The 15,533-nt window shown below is 40.0% G+C and overlaps 1 protein-coding gene and 1 long non-coding RNA gene across 2 annotated transcripts; both read right to left on the bottom strand.

Annotated features, from left to right (window-relative positions):
- Window positions 1-2,811: 2,811 nt before the first annotated feature.
- Window positions 2,812-4,667, bottom strand: LOC146523976 (zinc finger BED domain-containing protein 4-like). Its single transcript, XM_085135295.1, has 3 exons — window positions 4,605-4,667; window positions 4,220-4,487; window positions 2,812-3,615 (listed from the first exon to the last, which is right to left on the bottom strand). Exons 1-3 carry the CDS (start codon window positions 4,665-4,667, stop codon window positions 2,915-2,917), a joined length of 1,032 nt encoding a protein of 343 aa, XP_084991421.1. The 3' UTR covers window positions 2,812-2,914.
- Window positions 4,668-8,221: 3,554 nt separating this feature from the next.
- On the bottom strand, window positions 8,222-12,983 carry LOC146523975 (uncharacterized). Its single transcript, XR_014877806.1, has 2 exons — window positions 10,626-12,983; window positions 8,222-10,468 (listed from the first exon to the last, which is right to left on the bottom strand). It is a non-coding gene; the product is annotated as an uncharacterized LOC146523975 (long non-coding RNA).
- Window positions 12,984-15,533: the final 2,550 nt, after the last annotated feature.

Below are 15,533 nucleotides of genomic sequence, written 5' to 3'. Positions count from 1 at the left end.
CAATTGGTGTATCTCAAAATTAAAACTAGGAAGACACTCAAAATAAATTTCCTGTTGTTATTAACTATTTTTTTGAAACTTTTTTGTATTTAACGTTTTGAGGGATAAACCTCTTAAATTTCTCAAAGTAGAAATATATGTAAAAAAACAAAAACGATTTTCAATTTTTTTGTAGTTTATTGCACTTTTTTGCAATTAATGTAGTTACTATGGACTTAATGCATACATATTATTAAAATATGGGCTATAACAGTTGTATTGATGTATAGCAACTTGAAATGCTCCCAAAAATGGCACTACAGCATGTAAAAATCTAAAGTAAGCTCTGGCGGACTTGGTTCTATGGTAGGTCTTAAAGGGTTAACCTGTTAACTCAATCCTCCAACCTCATTTTTCCTTTCACCCCAACAGCTCTCATGCAGTCAGCAATCAAATTCTCCATTCATCCTTAACACTAATCCACTGTTTAGTTTTATGTATTTATTTTAGTTGACTTTCTCCTATTTGATCACTTTGATTTCTCAACTATTATTATTTCACAGAAAATCAACTAATGTACTTTGTCTCCCTTTTTGTCATCAAGGAATTCACACACACAGCCTGGTCACTCGCCCCCCACCTTTCTTTCTCTCTCACACACGCACACACACATTTTACTCCTCCTATGTTCCACCAGTGAGCCCGCCCCTCGAGGCTGGCTGACACACACCTCATGCTTCTCGCAGTCCCATACAAACTTTCTGCGAGACACTTCTTCTGCTGATTCAGGACAACGCCCTGATCAGCACACAGAGCGGGTGCCGTCTGCTCTTGTACACCTCACAAATTATTCAAACTGCGCCACGGATTCGATACCACGGCTTCTCTTCACCAAAAAATATAAAACCAAATTAAACCCCCCAGTTGACTTCACAGTTTGCAACAACTCGTGACACGGCCTCCTGCCACGATTTCTGCACACCACAAACACACACTTTTAGACACAAATTATTTTTGTTACTTTAATTGACTCCCGTACTTCAGACGTGACGCCGACTCTAACTGCGCTTTCACACACTACGCAATCTACACACACGCAGTTGTACTCTCACTAAGAAGCAACTTGCCCCCACTCTCATGCAGGTTATCAACCGCGACTAGGATCCAACACCTAGCTTTAGTTATTTAAGGCACCCCCAGTGCCCAGGTCACCAACCCGGTGTCCGAAGGAGGGTGGAGTTGCCAAACTCGGAGCTCACACGGCTCTTAACCAGTGACAAGGCCTTAAGCCCCGCTTTCTAACTAATAGTAACACACGTTTCCTGCTTTAACGCAGGAGGACGGATCACAACACCGCCACTTTTTTCCTAATAACTAAGACGGATGAAACACCGATTCTACTAATCCGTAACAAACGTCTCCTGCTTTAATGCACTGAGATGTTCTTACGGGGCGCTAAACATCAACCTGAGTTCTTAGCAAAAGTCGGACGCTAGCCGCCTCTTTTTCTACTGAGTGAATTTACACTGCGATACGTTAGACTTAGCGAACAGATAATTTAGAATTTATTCAATATGCACACTTCGAAAATAAACAGGTGGTGCTTACCTTGCAATCATGTAAGCTAGCTCTCTGTTCGCCTCGTTTCACGATCTCAGCTCTGCCAATTCATCCTCTCTGAGCCTCGAGCGAATCCTGGGTTTCGGCACCAAAACTGTTGGGAAATCAGTTTTACCCCAGCTCTTTTTATTCCTCGGGCCTCCAGAGATGCACCGGACCAAGGTTTTAATAGTTTTGCAATTTTCATTAGTTTTTATTTTTATTTAGTTTTGACTTCAGATTTTCAATTCTATATCAGTTTTAATTAGTTTTTACCATTTGTTTGGTAGTTTAGTTTAGTTTTTATTTTTTGAAAATCCTTCGTTTCAGTTTAGTTTTTATTAGTTATAGTTTTAGTCTTGTTTGCAATATGAGCTACATACCAGGGACAAGACTATTAAAAAAAATGGAAATAATTAAGTGTAACAAAATCCCAGTTTCATCATATCCATCCATCCTCTTCCACTTATCCTTGGATAGGTTGCTATTCCAGCTACCATACCCTGGTGCACCCTGGACAGGTCACCAGTCTGTCGCAGGGCTAACACATAGAGACAGACAACCCACATTCACACCTATGGGGAACCTATGGGTTCTTTTTTTGAAAAATATTAATTTAGGGCAGATGAACAAACATTGATACCAGGCAACTATAAAAGATATATGGCTTTAATATTTAGTAGACACATTTACAACAGCATCTGAAAAGCAGGTAGTGTAGATAAACAGAGCTTAGCCAACTCTAAAGTAACTTGGATGAAATTTAATTTAAACATTAGGAAGCCCAACATTCAATGCTGGTATTACAGCTGTGATAAAACACTGCAACTGACTAGCAATACAATAACACAACACAAAAGCCAAGCCATCATGAGTAACTTTTAAGTGTTTAGTTATACATTAGTAAAAAATTAAAAAAAAGCACTGAACTGCAAGTGTGCATGTGGGTGAAAAAGGAGAGGTACATGAGGGTACATCAGTCAAGTAACAATTTTTTGTTGATGTTAAGGAAAACTCGCTGCTCCAGAGATGTGGTTGTTCTGTTTCTCAGCCCAGATGACAGGAGTCCACACACAGAAAAGATGCGTTCCACAAATGCTTGTGAAGCAGGGGCACTAACAAGATCTAAAGCTACTGGGGCAAGTTTTGGATAGACAGCCTGTCTTGCTTTCCAGAAATGCAGCGGTGTCTCATTAAACACACCCTGTTTGACCTCAGTGACTTCTCCATCTCAGTAAACAGACCATCTTGATTTACACATGACAAGTTGAGCTCTATACGGGATGCAAGGAAGCGGTATTTTTGAAGGACACTAGGAGGGACCCCTGTTGCAGTTTCAATCATCCTGAGAAGTAGTGCGTGGGTTATACTGAGCTGCCAGGTTCTGCACAAAGGACTTTGCTGCTTTCATCAGCGATGCTGTATCTGGTGACTGAAGAATCAGTGAAACATTTGGATCCAGCAGGCAGGCTCCTGCTGGTGTAGCATCAAACTGTGTGGAATCAGGATTAAGAATACCAGCAAACCGTTCCCTTAAAGACTTCAGAAGCACTTGAGCTAAAGGATTCCTAAAAGGACTCGTCAGCAGATGTGCCTCAAGGTTGAGCAGACATGGCACTACTTGTGAGAGTGACTGGCTGTCACGCTGAAGCTGGTCTGTATGAATGGCAAAGGGTTCAAACAGCTTAACAAGGTTCTCCAGCTTGGCCCAATCACTTGTGAGAAGTGTATCCATCTCCAGCTGCTCAAGCAGTTGGTTTAGTTCAGCTCTGGTTTCTAGCAGTCGTCTCAACATGTCAAAAGTACTGTTCCAACGAGTGGTACAATCCCGGATCAGAGTTTTGCCACACCTTTTGATCATTTCTTCATTTGCCACTGATGATTTTCTTACAGCATGTACCAGTTTTCTTGCTTTAGTTATGACTGAATCAGCAGTCGGGTGTTTAATGGCATCTTTGATTGTGAGCTGGAGAGTGTGTGCTAGGCGAGGCATTCTGTGGAACTTGCTGCTCTCCCCATATTCTTGCAGCTCAAGGTCTTAAAAAAACAAAACAGACAATTATAAAACGTGTAAACATTATAAACATAGAAGCAATAGTCTAAAAATGTTGTTATATTTCCACTTGAGGTATGTATTTGATTTAATAAAAACTATTTCGTAAACTATGGACATTAGCTCTGTGCTGCAGGTCTCTTAAGTAAGCAGACCTGTTTCAATACATTTTACTTCTTAATAGTGTTAGCCATGAGCAGGATCACAGCAGAAGCACTGATTAAAGCTTTTACTGGGGTTTGTGAGTCAAATGATGTCGGCAGCCTTTTATGTGAATAAAGCATAAACAGCATTGCAATTATTTAGTTTAAATAAAAAAAAGTTGGGGAACTTTCATTTACAAAAACATAGTGAACCTTTACAAGCTACAGCTAGTTTCCATTTCCAGCCTTTCTGCAACATATATGCTGTCTGCAATATAGCTACAGTAAATGAGAGGAAGTAGATTTCATCCATATATTCACATGCATCAGAAAATTTACTAGGAAACTAACATTATAGCTGCAAATGCTGTTGATTAATGCAACGGTTTACATGAGTAAAAAGAAAAAAAATTGACAATGTGTTTGCTCCTATAAAAACACTCACCAAAATCTCCACGTTCCTCACACTCCGTGTCTGACTCCTCCGACTCAGACTCCATCCACATTTCATCTTGGCCCTCTCCAGCAGCTCTTTGCTCATCCTGAGAACCGTTGGTATCATCAGTTCGCCTATGATTCTGAAGAAGCCGTACGGCCTTGACGATGTTGGCCCCGTTATCGGTTACAACGAGCAGCACCTTCTCTTTCCCTACAGCCCACTCTTCTAATGTCTGATCAATGCAGCGGCCGATGGCCTCCCCGGTATGTGGGTGCTCCAGTCAGTGCAGGTTAAGCAAAGCATGGTGGACCTGGCCTCCAGGTGGGTGGTAAAAACAAGCCGACACACCCATGAAAGATGCTGTTAATCCCCTTTTGCTCCAGCCATCTACACACAGTGTTAGCTTCCTCGCTTCTTTTATTAGTTCTTTCAGTTTCTGCTTTGCTATATCCATCTTGGCCCCAATGAGACAATTAACTCTTGCAGCGCCTGGTGTTCGGAATTTTGGTTCAAGTGAATTGCTAAACTTTTTGAAGGCAATTGACTCACACAGTTGTGTAGATATCCCAGTCTCAATAAACATATTCACCAACGCTTCCTCTCGCTTGTGATGTTCCTGCGAATTGACCAACCAGCAGTCATCGGGTCGCCGTTGGAAGCACTGCATTAATGTTTTTTGTGGGGTTGTCTCAGCATGCATCACGCTGCCTTGCCTGGGGTTAGCTTCTGTTTCTGGGGATGAGGCTTGGGCGTGCTCCCTTACCTTCTCAAGGTAAGCTAGGTTAGCCTTCTTGTGCGAACTTTTCAAATGCACTTTAAGGTTTGTGGGATTTTTCCCCTATAAAAATGTCCCACATATTTTATCTCTTTCCACTACAAGACACTTGCTTTTATCTAAAACACAGTCATATTCGAAGTAATCCCAAATTGGACTCTGGCACTTTCTCCCGACTTTTGCTGACATGATGCTACGCGTGGACGGAGCGGCAACACAGACGACCCGACTGAAGTACTTGCCACCTGCTGGCATAATGAGGCACAGCAAGAACATAACCTGGAAACTACACTTCATTCTCACCCTAGACTAATGTATGACACATACACATCAGCGAAAACTAAACACATTTTCTCTATAAATTTAGTTAATTTTAGTTAGTTTTGCGAATGGTCATTTCAGTTTTAGTTAGTTTTCCTTTTTTTGCAAAGTCTTGTTTTTATTTTTACTTCCGTTAACGAAAATGTTTTTTATTTGTTATTTCGTTCGTTTTCGTTAACGATAATAACCTTGCACCGGACTCAGTAGTCATTTCACAAAACCTTTATTCATCTTTATTCATCTTCATTCATCTTCATTTAAACATGCATTCTTCTAGAAGGGAAGACTTGCCAGGCCGGTGTCCTTCTGCAAAATCTTCACTCCTTTGTCTGTGAAACACAGTTTTGTAGGAGTGACCCTATCATAAAACCCCCACGGTGTGCTGCAAACTCTGTGTCTGTGTCTATGTGCATGAGCATGTGAGTGCCTGTGCATACCCGTATGTCTATGTGAGTGCACGTGAGTGAGTGTATGCGCGTACCTGTGTGTATGTGTGAGTGCACGTGAGTGAGTGTGCGTGTGGATGTGTGTGCGTGACAGTTAAAGCACTGTGCGTATATCTCTATGTACGTGCCTTCCTGAGGGTCATAAAAAAAATGTTACACAAAATGTAACTTTTTTTCCCCTTTTTGCCAGCACAGTACAATAACTTTAGTATTGTTGTCACCATGAAGTGTCCAGAGAACTACTTGTGGCTGTGTTGTTTGTCTTACCAAGTACTTGCTGTGTACTGATCTTACAGAACACACCAAAGCAAGAAAATACACACTTTCTTAAAATATCAATTTATTTTTTGAATACAAAACATTATCTTTGTCTTTATGTTGTGCATTTTAATGTGTTTTTTCCCCCATTATGGTCTTATCATTGTGGCAGTGACATTATGCAGCCAAATGGAGCAAAGCTGTTCAGCCCAAATTGTCATCACTCATTGACAAAATACAACATTATAATTAGAGGGAAAACCTGTTCTTGCTGCTTCATGTCATACAAAACGGAGTTTAGAAATGCAAAAGCCATTGTATGATCTGTAAGAATTAGATGCAGCGCTGGCTTTCATATCTTATTTGCTCTAGCCAAGAATATTCTGACATCAAAGTGCACTTTTTCCCGTTTTCTATCCTGCGTGTTATTCTATATTAAATGAATTTGGAAAATGAAATGAGATCAAGCTGCTGCTGAGAAATCCTAGGTTTATGAAAAATTATAAAATGTCAGTGTGTGTCAGGATTATGACACAGTCAGATTGACCTTTTTTAGGGATTTGAAAAGTGGGTGAATTCATGCTGATATCACAGCAGCTTGTAAATTTACTAGTCTATTTTATTTACCATTACTTTGGTATTCCTACATTTGACCTTAAGGTGTTTAAAGAATGTTCCTTTGTACTGAGGACTCTAAAGCATGTAAACACAATAAACCCCCACACCATTACGCCACCATCAGGAAACATTTTTATAAACATCTTGTAGTTTCCTTTTCGTAGCTGGCAGAAGTTAATCCTGGTCCTCTGCAGCCCATCTGTTTTGAGGTTTGAGAGATGCTCTTCCCCTTTGCATTCAAAACGTGGTCACTTGAATGGTGTGATTAGTGAATTAAATACTTGTGTTACCTTGCAGTGAGCAGTGAACCTAATAATGAAACCAGGTAGTGTATATTCTTTATATAATTACTGAACTTATAAAACTCAGAGCAAAATACACTGGTTTGGATCAGTTTACATAGTCACTCGATGATGGAAAAGTCCGTTTGAAGCTTACAGTCTAAGTAAATTAATAGATAAACACCTCTGTAGGAGAGGCAATTCAATACAGAGTCATCAGGTGATATTTGAATAAATAAGGTTCCAAAAGTGACTGTTGGGTGTTGGAAGAGATGAGAGAAATCGTAAGCTGTAGGCAGGATCAAGTAATAAGATGAAGCAAGAAACTGAATAGTGACAGCTGGTGGGCAAGGGTGCCATACTAGGCCTGAAATAAAAGAAGAGGTCTGTGTGCATACCTGGCATTAATCAGGTGGACAAGAGGAGGAGGAAGTTGTGATTTCCATCCAGAAAAAGGCATGCTTACACTTGCATTAGGTTCATAGCAAAATTAATAATTAATGGAAAGCTTAATCATACTTGCCACAGCATACATACTTGGTAAATGGCGCGCATTTCTAGTCCTTAAGGACCCCAAAGCGCTTTACACTACATTCAGTCATTCACCCATTCACACACACATTCACACACTGGCAATGGCAAGCTACATTGTAGCCACAGCTGCCCTGGGGCGCACTGACAGAGGCGAGACTGCCGGACACAGGCGCCACCGGGCCCTCTGACCACCACCAGTAGGCAAACATGGGGTTAGTATCTTGCCCAAGGATATTTGGCATGCAGCCAGGAGGCAGCCTGGGATCGACCTTCTGATTAGTGGCTGACCTGCTCTGCCACCTGAGCTACAGCCACCTTAATAGTTTCTATGAGAGTTAGTAAGTTAATGCCTGTTTTAGCATAGATTTTCTACCACTTCCTTCACATCTGTCATCCTGTCAAATGGATTACTGTCCAGAGTTACATGTGGCAGAGACTAAACTCAAGATATGCTGGCTATCACTTTCAAACCTGTCAACTTTTCTACAAGATGGTTTTGTAGCTATGCAAGAGCAGAAGTTTTAGATGAAGTGTTTTCAAAAATTTAAAGGGAGTTCCTCAAACTGATCACTAAACTCTGTACACAAGCATAATATGTGGCAAACATAACAGAATAACACACCTCAGACTATCAAAATTATAGCGAAATCCTATTATTTTTATATATATCGCATTCATAGATAGATACATTTACCCGACACTGCCCATTCATGACATTGTGTCTTGGAAGCAAATTTGACATAAAATGTAACTGTCAGTAGAACTGTGGTGTGTGGTGTGTTTTACGGAAAGGCAAACAGGCTAAAACCAAAATGAGCTGAGGAATAGAGCTCTAGATCTTGATTTTAAATTTCATATTATTAAAACACACAAAAAATACAGCTAAATTAAAAGGGTTGAGTGCTGTGTGATATAGTCAGCTGTCAATATATACTGAGAAAAGTGGGACATGGTAGGAAGTGAAGTGTCCTCTCATCATAAACGTTTTCCTTGTTTACTCTAACCTGTGCAAAAGGACTGCTACACTAATCTGAGATGCTGATCTCAGAACAGTGAAAACCAGCACATTAGTCTCCCAATAAAGACCAGAGATTTATTCAGCTTGACAAACTTAAGCCATAAAGATAGACACTACAGATTCAATCCAGCTTCCAGCAACAGTAAGTTAAAGAATACAAGCAAACAGGCTAGAAATTTAAAGACAGAGCAGTGTTCAAGTTGAACAGTGAGATTATATTCACTTTGATACACATGTTGATTTCATTTATTTCAGTTCATTAAAGCCCCAAATCAAAACAAGGTTCCTCAAGGTGCTCTACACCAGCGGTCCCCAACCCCCGGGCCTCGGACCGGTACCGGTCCGTGAGTCGTTTGGTACCGGGCCGCGAGAGTTGAGGCTCAGGTGTGAAATATATAGTTTTCAGGGTTTTTATCGGTTTTCAGCATTATTTTGTTATCGTTTTTATCGTTAACTCGGTTTTCCTGGGTCTTTTCACGTGTGTTATGAATAAATCTTCTTTTTTTCGGTACTAGTTTTATTTTGTTGTATTTATCCGCGGACCGTGGCGCAAAAAAGGTTGGGGACCGCTGCTCTACACTGTAAGGTAAAAACCACAAAGGAAGCAGAGAAAACCCAACAATATGATGACCCCCTTGATCTTTGGTGACAGTGGAAAGGAAAAACTCCCTTTTAACAGGAAGAAACCTCCAGCAGAACCAAGCTCAGGGCTGAATGTCTTGATGATTAGTAGGATGATGTTTATTAACCATAAACTTTTCTCTGATGTGGAGGATTTAAAGAGTAAGTTTGAATGGCAGCAAGCACAAATAAATTCATTAAACTACTAAACTAAAATGTGAGAGCAAGTGTCACAATGTCTATATTATGCCAGTTAACCTTAAAACCAAAACATATTTGACCTGGCCTGTTGAACTAATGGAAACCCTCACAACAAAAACTCTTGATTGTTTAGCTTTAAAGCATTGTGCATGAATTTTATCCAGTGGTTTTACTTTGTCACCAAGACAGTTAAGGATTCCATTTTAGACTCCAAGCATTTTTGTTTAATTTCTGATAACTATTCTTTCATCAATTTTTTTCAGCTTTCTCTTCTATCACCTCTATTTTTTATTTATTTATAATTTTTATGGCCTCTACTGGGAAGGGAGTCCTGAAATGTGAACTTGTGAAATTCATTTGGCATGCAGGGCAAGTTTTCTTCTGCGCTGTGTAAAAACACATCACAGCAGGTTTCCAAATGGTCGTTTTTTGTAGGTCATCCTTGGACAAACTTCAAAAAGGTGGTGGTTAGAGAAGTAATGTAATCACTGCTCTTTTATTTAAAGTCCTATTTTAGGAGTAGATTACCTGCCTAAATATTTTGTCTTCCCATTTAATATTCCCTATATTATGGTATTCATTATATTACACCACATTTAGTATGCTTTTATATGGTATTTCATTTTACCCATATAGAGCTTAAAGCTTTGTTGTTGTTCATTCATTAAAAAAAAAAAAAAAAACATAGCCATCCTTTCAAGTACCCTGTGACTTCAAGCTGTTGTTAAATTTGCCAGAGAGTATGTCAGTGGAAAGAGCTACTGGGTGTCCAGAGTTTTACTGAAACTGTTATGGTTATACTTCCCTTCCATCACTGCATTCTCACTGTGTTAATTTCTCAGATAGGACCAAACCCCAGTACTCCACTGAGCTCCTGCAGAGGTTCTAACCCAAGGACACATTTGAAATTAGCTCCCTGGAGTTGGTAGTGCTTTATGTTTAAAGTTGTATGGAGCTGTATGAAACTATATAAACTCACATATCTTTCCACAGTGCATGAATATAGTAGCTGCACAATGCATTCTATGCTACCCTCACGACACGTGACCATGTGAAGCTAGAGAGCTAGCGAACAAAATAGACCAGATCTTCCACACAAGGCTTGCTTTTCTTGCTTTTAATGAAACTCCTTTAAAGCCTTATCCTCTCTCAAGGCTTCTCCTTGCTATTTCTTATTTGTAACTGAAATATACAGAAAGTGAAAATAAATTGCTAGCTAATACACATCTTAATGAGAAACTTACTGATTAGCCTAGCTTAACACGTGCGTTACATTAGCGTCGCAGTTCACTCCAGGTAAACACATAAAAAAGTTGTTTCTGAACACATTAATACTCACAAAGACGAACGTTTCCCAAGGTACAAGCGTGTAGGGCACTCTTAGCGTGTACATGAACTCGTTCACTCTTTTAATACTGCCGAAGCATTAACGGAGAAAATACGTCAAAGATAGGCGAATGATCAGAGCGCTCCCTCGCTCCCATTTCCGCACATACAATACAGAAGATCGCTTGTGATAACGATGTCTCACTCTGAGCAAATTTCGAACCCATACATTTTAACTGTTTTTAGCATGAATTACTTATAACATTTCTTAACTTTGAACTTATTTATCACTTTGCTTATGTAACTTAATCAGACTATGCACTAACTACTGACTTTTGACCAAAAGGCATAACACATTCATTTATTTATTTATCTGATTTTGTGAGAACCTGTATAGTACGTAATCAGTGAAAGTGGAAATAGATACTGTTTGGAAATGTTAAAAAAAAAAAAACACTGATTCAGTGATGTTTAACTATATTTTCACAGTTTATGATCATGCTGCTAGACCCTGTGAAACAATTTATTCAGATTCATTTTGTTGTAATAAAACCTATAGTGGTGTGAAGTGGTGTGCTCTCATCCTGATTTGCTATTTATTGAGTGTATGTCACACTTAGGTGTTTCAGATCATCAAACAAATTTAAGTATTAGACAAAGATAGCAAAACTTAACACAAAATCATTTATTGTTAAGTGTGAAACACCAAACCTACATGGCCCGTGTGAAAAAGTGATTGCACCCTACCTCTCCTGGACGATCTGATATCCTCGTGTTGGTGTTGTTCCCTCGTCATCATAAATAATGTTGTTCCAGGTTCAACATTGCAAGTGACCAATCACCTTCTCCTGACGTCATCCGCAACCTCGAAAAAAACAAACGCCTTCAAAAAATCTACTTCACTTGCGAGAAGAGAAACCGCCTCTATCAGATCATCCACACCACCTATCTGCTTGGGCCACCCTTAGCAGCAACAATTGCAATCAACTGTTTGCAGTAACTGGAAATGTCATGGGTTGCTTAGAGGATCCACTCGCAGGACTCCTGAGTAGCGTTTAAACAGAGACTGTTTATTTACAGATCTTCACCAAGTGTAAGTACAGACAGTGTGGGGTCAGTGCTATATACAAGACGTGAGGGGCAGGGCTCCAGGGAAAACGGGGAAATCACACACCCACTCAGTTCAATCTCTCTCTTCTCCGCTAGCGACCAGTCACTCCTTCCACACTCCACACGGGGAAACACGGGGATGGGTCCGGGGAATCTAGGAACAAAGAAACACTCGTTAAGTCTCTGAGACGGAGGCACAGGAAACTTGAGCTAGACGTGTACTGACTAGAGCCTTCACAACAATCCAGCGTTGAACAGCTGATCTCCTCCTTCTAATATACCAGCTGGTCTGATGAGGCCCAGGTGTTCACAATCCAAGAAGGCGTGGACCGAGGGCGTGAACCCGCCATGAGTTCCGCCCTGGCAAAACAAGGGAGAGAAGGAGAGAGGGGGAGAGAGAGAGTGAAAAAGAGAAGAGAAGGAGGGCTAGGAGTGGAGAGATTCTGATCAGCACCTGGCTGATCCTGCAGATCGTGACAGGAAATGAGTCTTTTACAGCCCTGTGGTGGAATTTTGGACCTCTCATCTTTGCAGAATTATTCTAATTCAACCACATCAGTGGGTTTGAGCATGAACCACTTTTTTAAGGTCATGACACAAAATCTCAGTCGCATTCAGGTCAGGACTTTGACTAGGCCACTCCAAAGTCTGCATTTTATTTTCTTAAGCCTTTCTGGTGTGTTTTGGATCATATCAAAAGTACAGACATTCAGGGCTTAAGTAGAAATACAGATACTGGTGTTGAAGAATAATCCAGTAAAAGTTGAAGTACTGATTCACCTTCTTTCGATTAGTAAAAGTAAAAACAGTGCACGGTCTGAAATGTGCTCAAAGTAAGAAAGTAAACAGTATCTCTTTTCATGACATTAATTTTTTGGTGCAAAGCTAACTAACACCATGCTATATTAAAGTAATAATAAAATAACAAATAATAATGCAAACTTGACTTCAGTCTCACATGTACAGACACAATATCTGATTTAAAAACATGAAGACTTAGATGTAAGTTTTACATTTCCATTTATCAAACACCACTGAGCAGTTCTTACCTTTAAATATAATCTCTCTCCTTCCTCTCCTGTCCTGCATTTCTAATCTTTTGCATCTTTGAGTGTAGTTTGCTCTTTCGTTTTTCTTTTCTCTCCCTGTGAAACACAGATATCTGAGCATTCTACTAGTATGGTGCAGTAATGAAGTATTTGTACTTTGTTACTTCCCACCTCTGCAAACATACTAAAAACTGGAAATCAGGAATGGGACAAACACTACTATATTTGGACACTGCACAAATATAAGAAAGGAATGAAAGGATTTATTTTTTTTTACTGCCAGATTCTTTACTTAAGACTGAAATAAAATAAAAAAAACATCAAGGACAGAAAGGGAAACATGCCACTGCAGTATGGCAAAATAAAGTCTTTTATCTAAGCTTATGTAAAAAAATCAAGACCCTGTATTTTTCTCATTCTGCGATACTGTGAAAATCTGAAATAAACTTAGGTATGAACAACCAGGTTACCTTTGTCCCTTTGCAAAGGGTTCAAATAACTGTATCGACAGCATTTTTGACAAAGAGGGACAACAAGCCTATAATATTTATACAGACAAGCTATCTATCTGTCCTGTTCATAGACTAAATCCAAAACATCGTTGATAGTTTGTACATCAACATGTGGTATACGTGAAAGATTGCATAGAGAGAGAATGTGACATAATAAAGTCTTCAATAAGGTAAGCTTGACACAGAGCAGAAAGATTTAAAATTACATTGCTTCCCTCTCTTTTCATCACTCACTGAATACATAAGTATTCACAATTATAACACTGGTGATAATAAGACCGCATATTAGCTTTCATGCCTGGTTTTGTTTGCATTTGTCACACTGCAGTATGGACAAAAAAGAGAATTAATCCCTTTGTTTTGCCATTGTGTACGGAAGCAATTCAGTTTGTCACCCTTTGCTCCTCTGTTGCCCAGTGACTGGAGTTCAGGAGCACCAGCAGAGCTCAATCAGCACTCCTCATTCACCACTGAAGCAACGAAGCAAAGGTGAGACTTTTTTGGCTACCCTGTTTTTTTTGTGCAGCAGAGAACGTTCATTGTTCCCACCTGCTCTTTATGTTTGCCAGAATAAGTTGATGTTTATTCAGAGTGGGGGACAACTTCCTTTACCTTTCTGTGAATCTGGGATAACACAAAAGCCAAAGTTTTGCAGTATCTCAAAATGTCACTTTCACAGTGGTCAGTGTGAGGTCAACAGATCCCACCCCAATCTCTTGGAACCTCGCAAACATGATTTCATAAGCACTGAAACATCAGGATGAGGAGAGCACCCTTAAATTAGAAAAGAGTAAAGAGTCCATATCTGAATTCATCCTTTTAGAGAGTGTAAAACATTTCAGCTTTTGTATAGTGCTGTTTGCTATGCCAAGCAGGACTATATTGTATTTGACATGGAAAAGGGCCAAAACCTCCCCATCCGTTGAGAGCAATATGGGAGGACCAGATTTGATACATTAAACATTTAAACTGTGTCGATGATAGCTGCACATTTATGTTTGACCAGAAGAAGCGTGTGATAGTAAGGCATTAATTTCTGAATTTGTCCTTGTAGGTCTATTTGTCAAAGTCACTATCTACTCCCACGGAGATATGTGAGGTGCATTGCAAAGAGCCAGACTACATGCACTGTGTGTGTGTGTGTGTGTGTGTGTGTGTGTGTGTGTGTGTGTGTGTGTGTGTGTGTGTGTGTGTGAGAGAGAGAGAGAGAGAGAGAGAGTCAGAATTATTATAGTTCTGTATTTTCTAATTCTCTTTTAATTTTTAGTTTTAATTGATAATTGATTTTTTTATTATTATTTTTCCTTGAGAGCATGTGCCACAGGAAAACTCAATACAGCTATTACAAGAGAACACACCTATGATGGCTAAAATGGCTAAGGCTCAAACCCTTCAGATTTAACCAGTTTGACAGATTAAAATTAAGATGATAACAAAACAGCACACTAGATAAAACCTAAATGAACTTATATGGCAACATGCAAAGAGCAAAAATCCATTCATTAAGTTCACTTTTCCCTGAGTCATCACTGCACAAAAGTGGTACAGTAAAGTTTTCTTTCATAGATGCCACTAAAAGGGAACAATTTATCATCGGCTTGTGTCACTAGTGTGAGAACAGGATGATTACTATCCTGGGTGTAATACTGTCAACTTCAAGCGTCAGCTGTGTCAGAGTAGCTGGACTTTTCTCCCGTGCCTCTCCCCGTCCTCAATCAGCTTCACCATGCTTGTCATCAGCAATGTTGTTCCCTGTTGAGGCAGTCTCCAGCCCACTGTTCCTTTTGAAAGCACTTGAAACAGATTTCCAGGTCATATCGTCCTGTTCTCTTTCTCTGGCAGGAGCTTGATACATGGTTGAAGTCAGGGGTTTTGGCACAGATGCTGTAACTTGGCTTCTTCAATTTTAGCCAAGTTCAAAACATTAGTAGTAGCTGGAGAGGCAGCTGGAGGGTCCCCACACTGTCCTTTGTGATGGGTTATGTGTAGCAAACTCTGACGTGGAAGTGGTTTTCCTTCTCAGTGAGTCAGCTTGTTGATGTGAAAACGCTGGTGGTCGGCTGTGGTCAGTAATGAATCGTTGGAAGAGTCTGCTGGCGTCGTGCTCTGTCCATCTTTGTTTCACGATGGCAGTGGAGGTCAGGGTCAAGTAGGAGGCATTACGGGGGCAGAGTCAAGGCCATGATTCCCTGTAACAAACTGAAGCTCTAAGGAGAGATACAGAAAAGATTTTCTCTAAGGAGATTCATT

Source organism: Neolamprologus multifasciatus, chromosome 2 (assembly GCF_963576455.1).
Source record: "Neolamprologus multifasciatus chromosome 2, fNeoMul1.2, whole genome shotgun sequence".
NCBI classification, from domain to species: domain Eukaryota; kingdom Metazoa; phylum Chordata; class Actinopteri; order Cichliformes; family Cichlidae; genus Neolamprologus; species Neolamprologus multifasciatus.
This window is presented reverse-complemented; position numbering and strand designations above follow the sequence as displayed.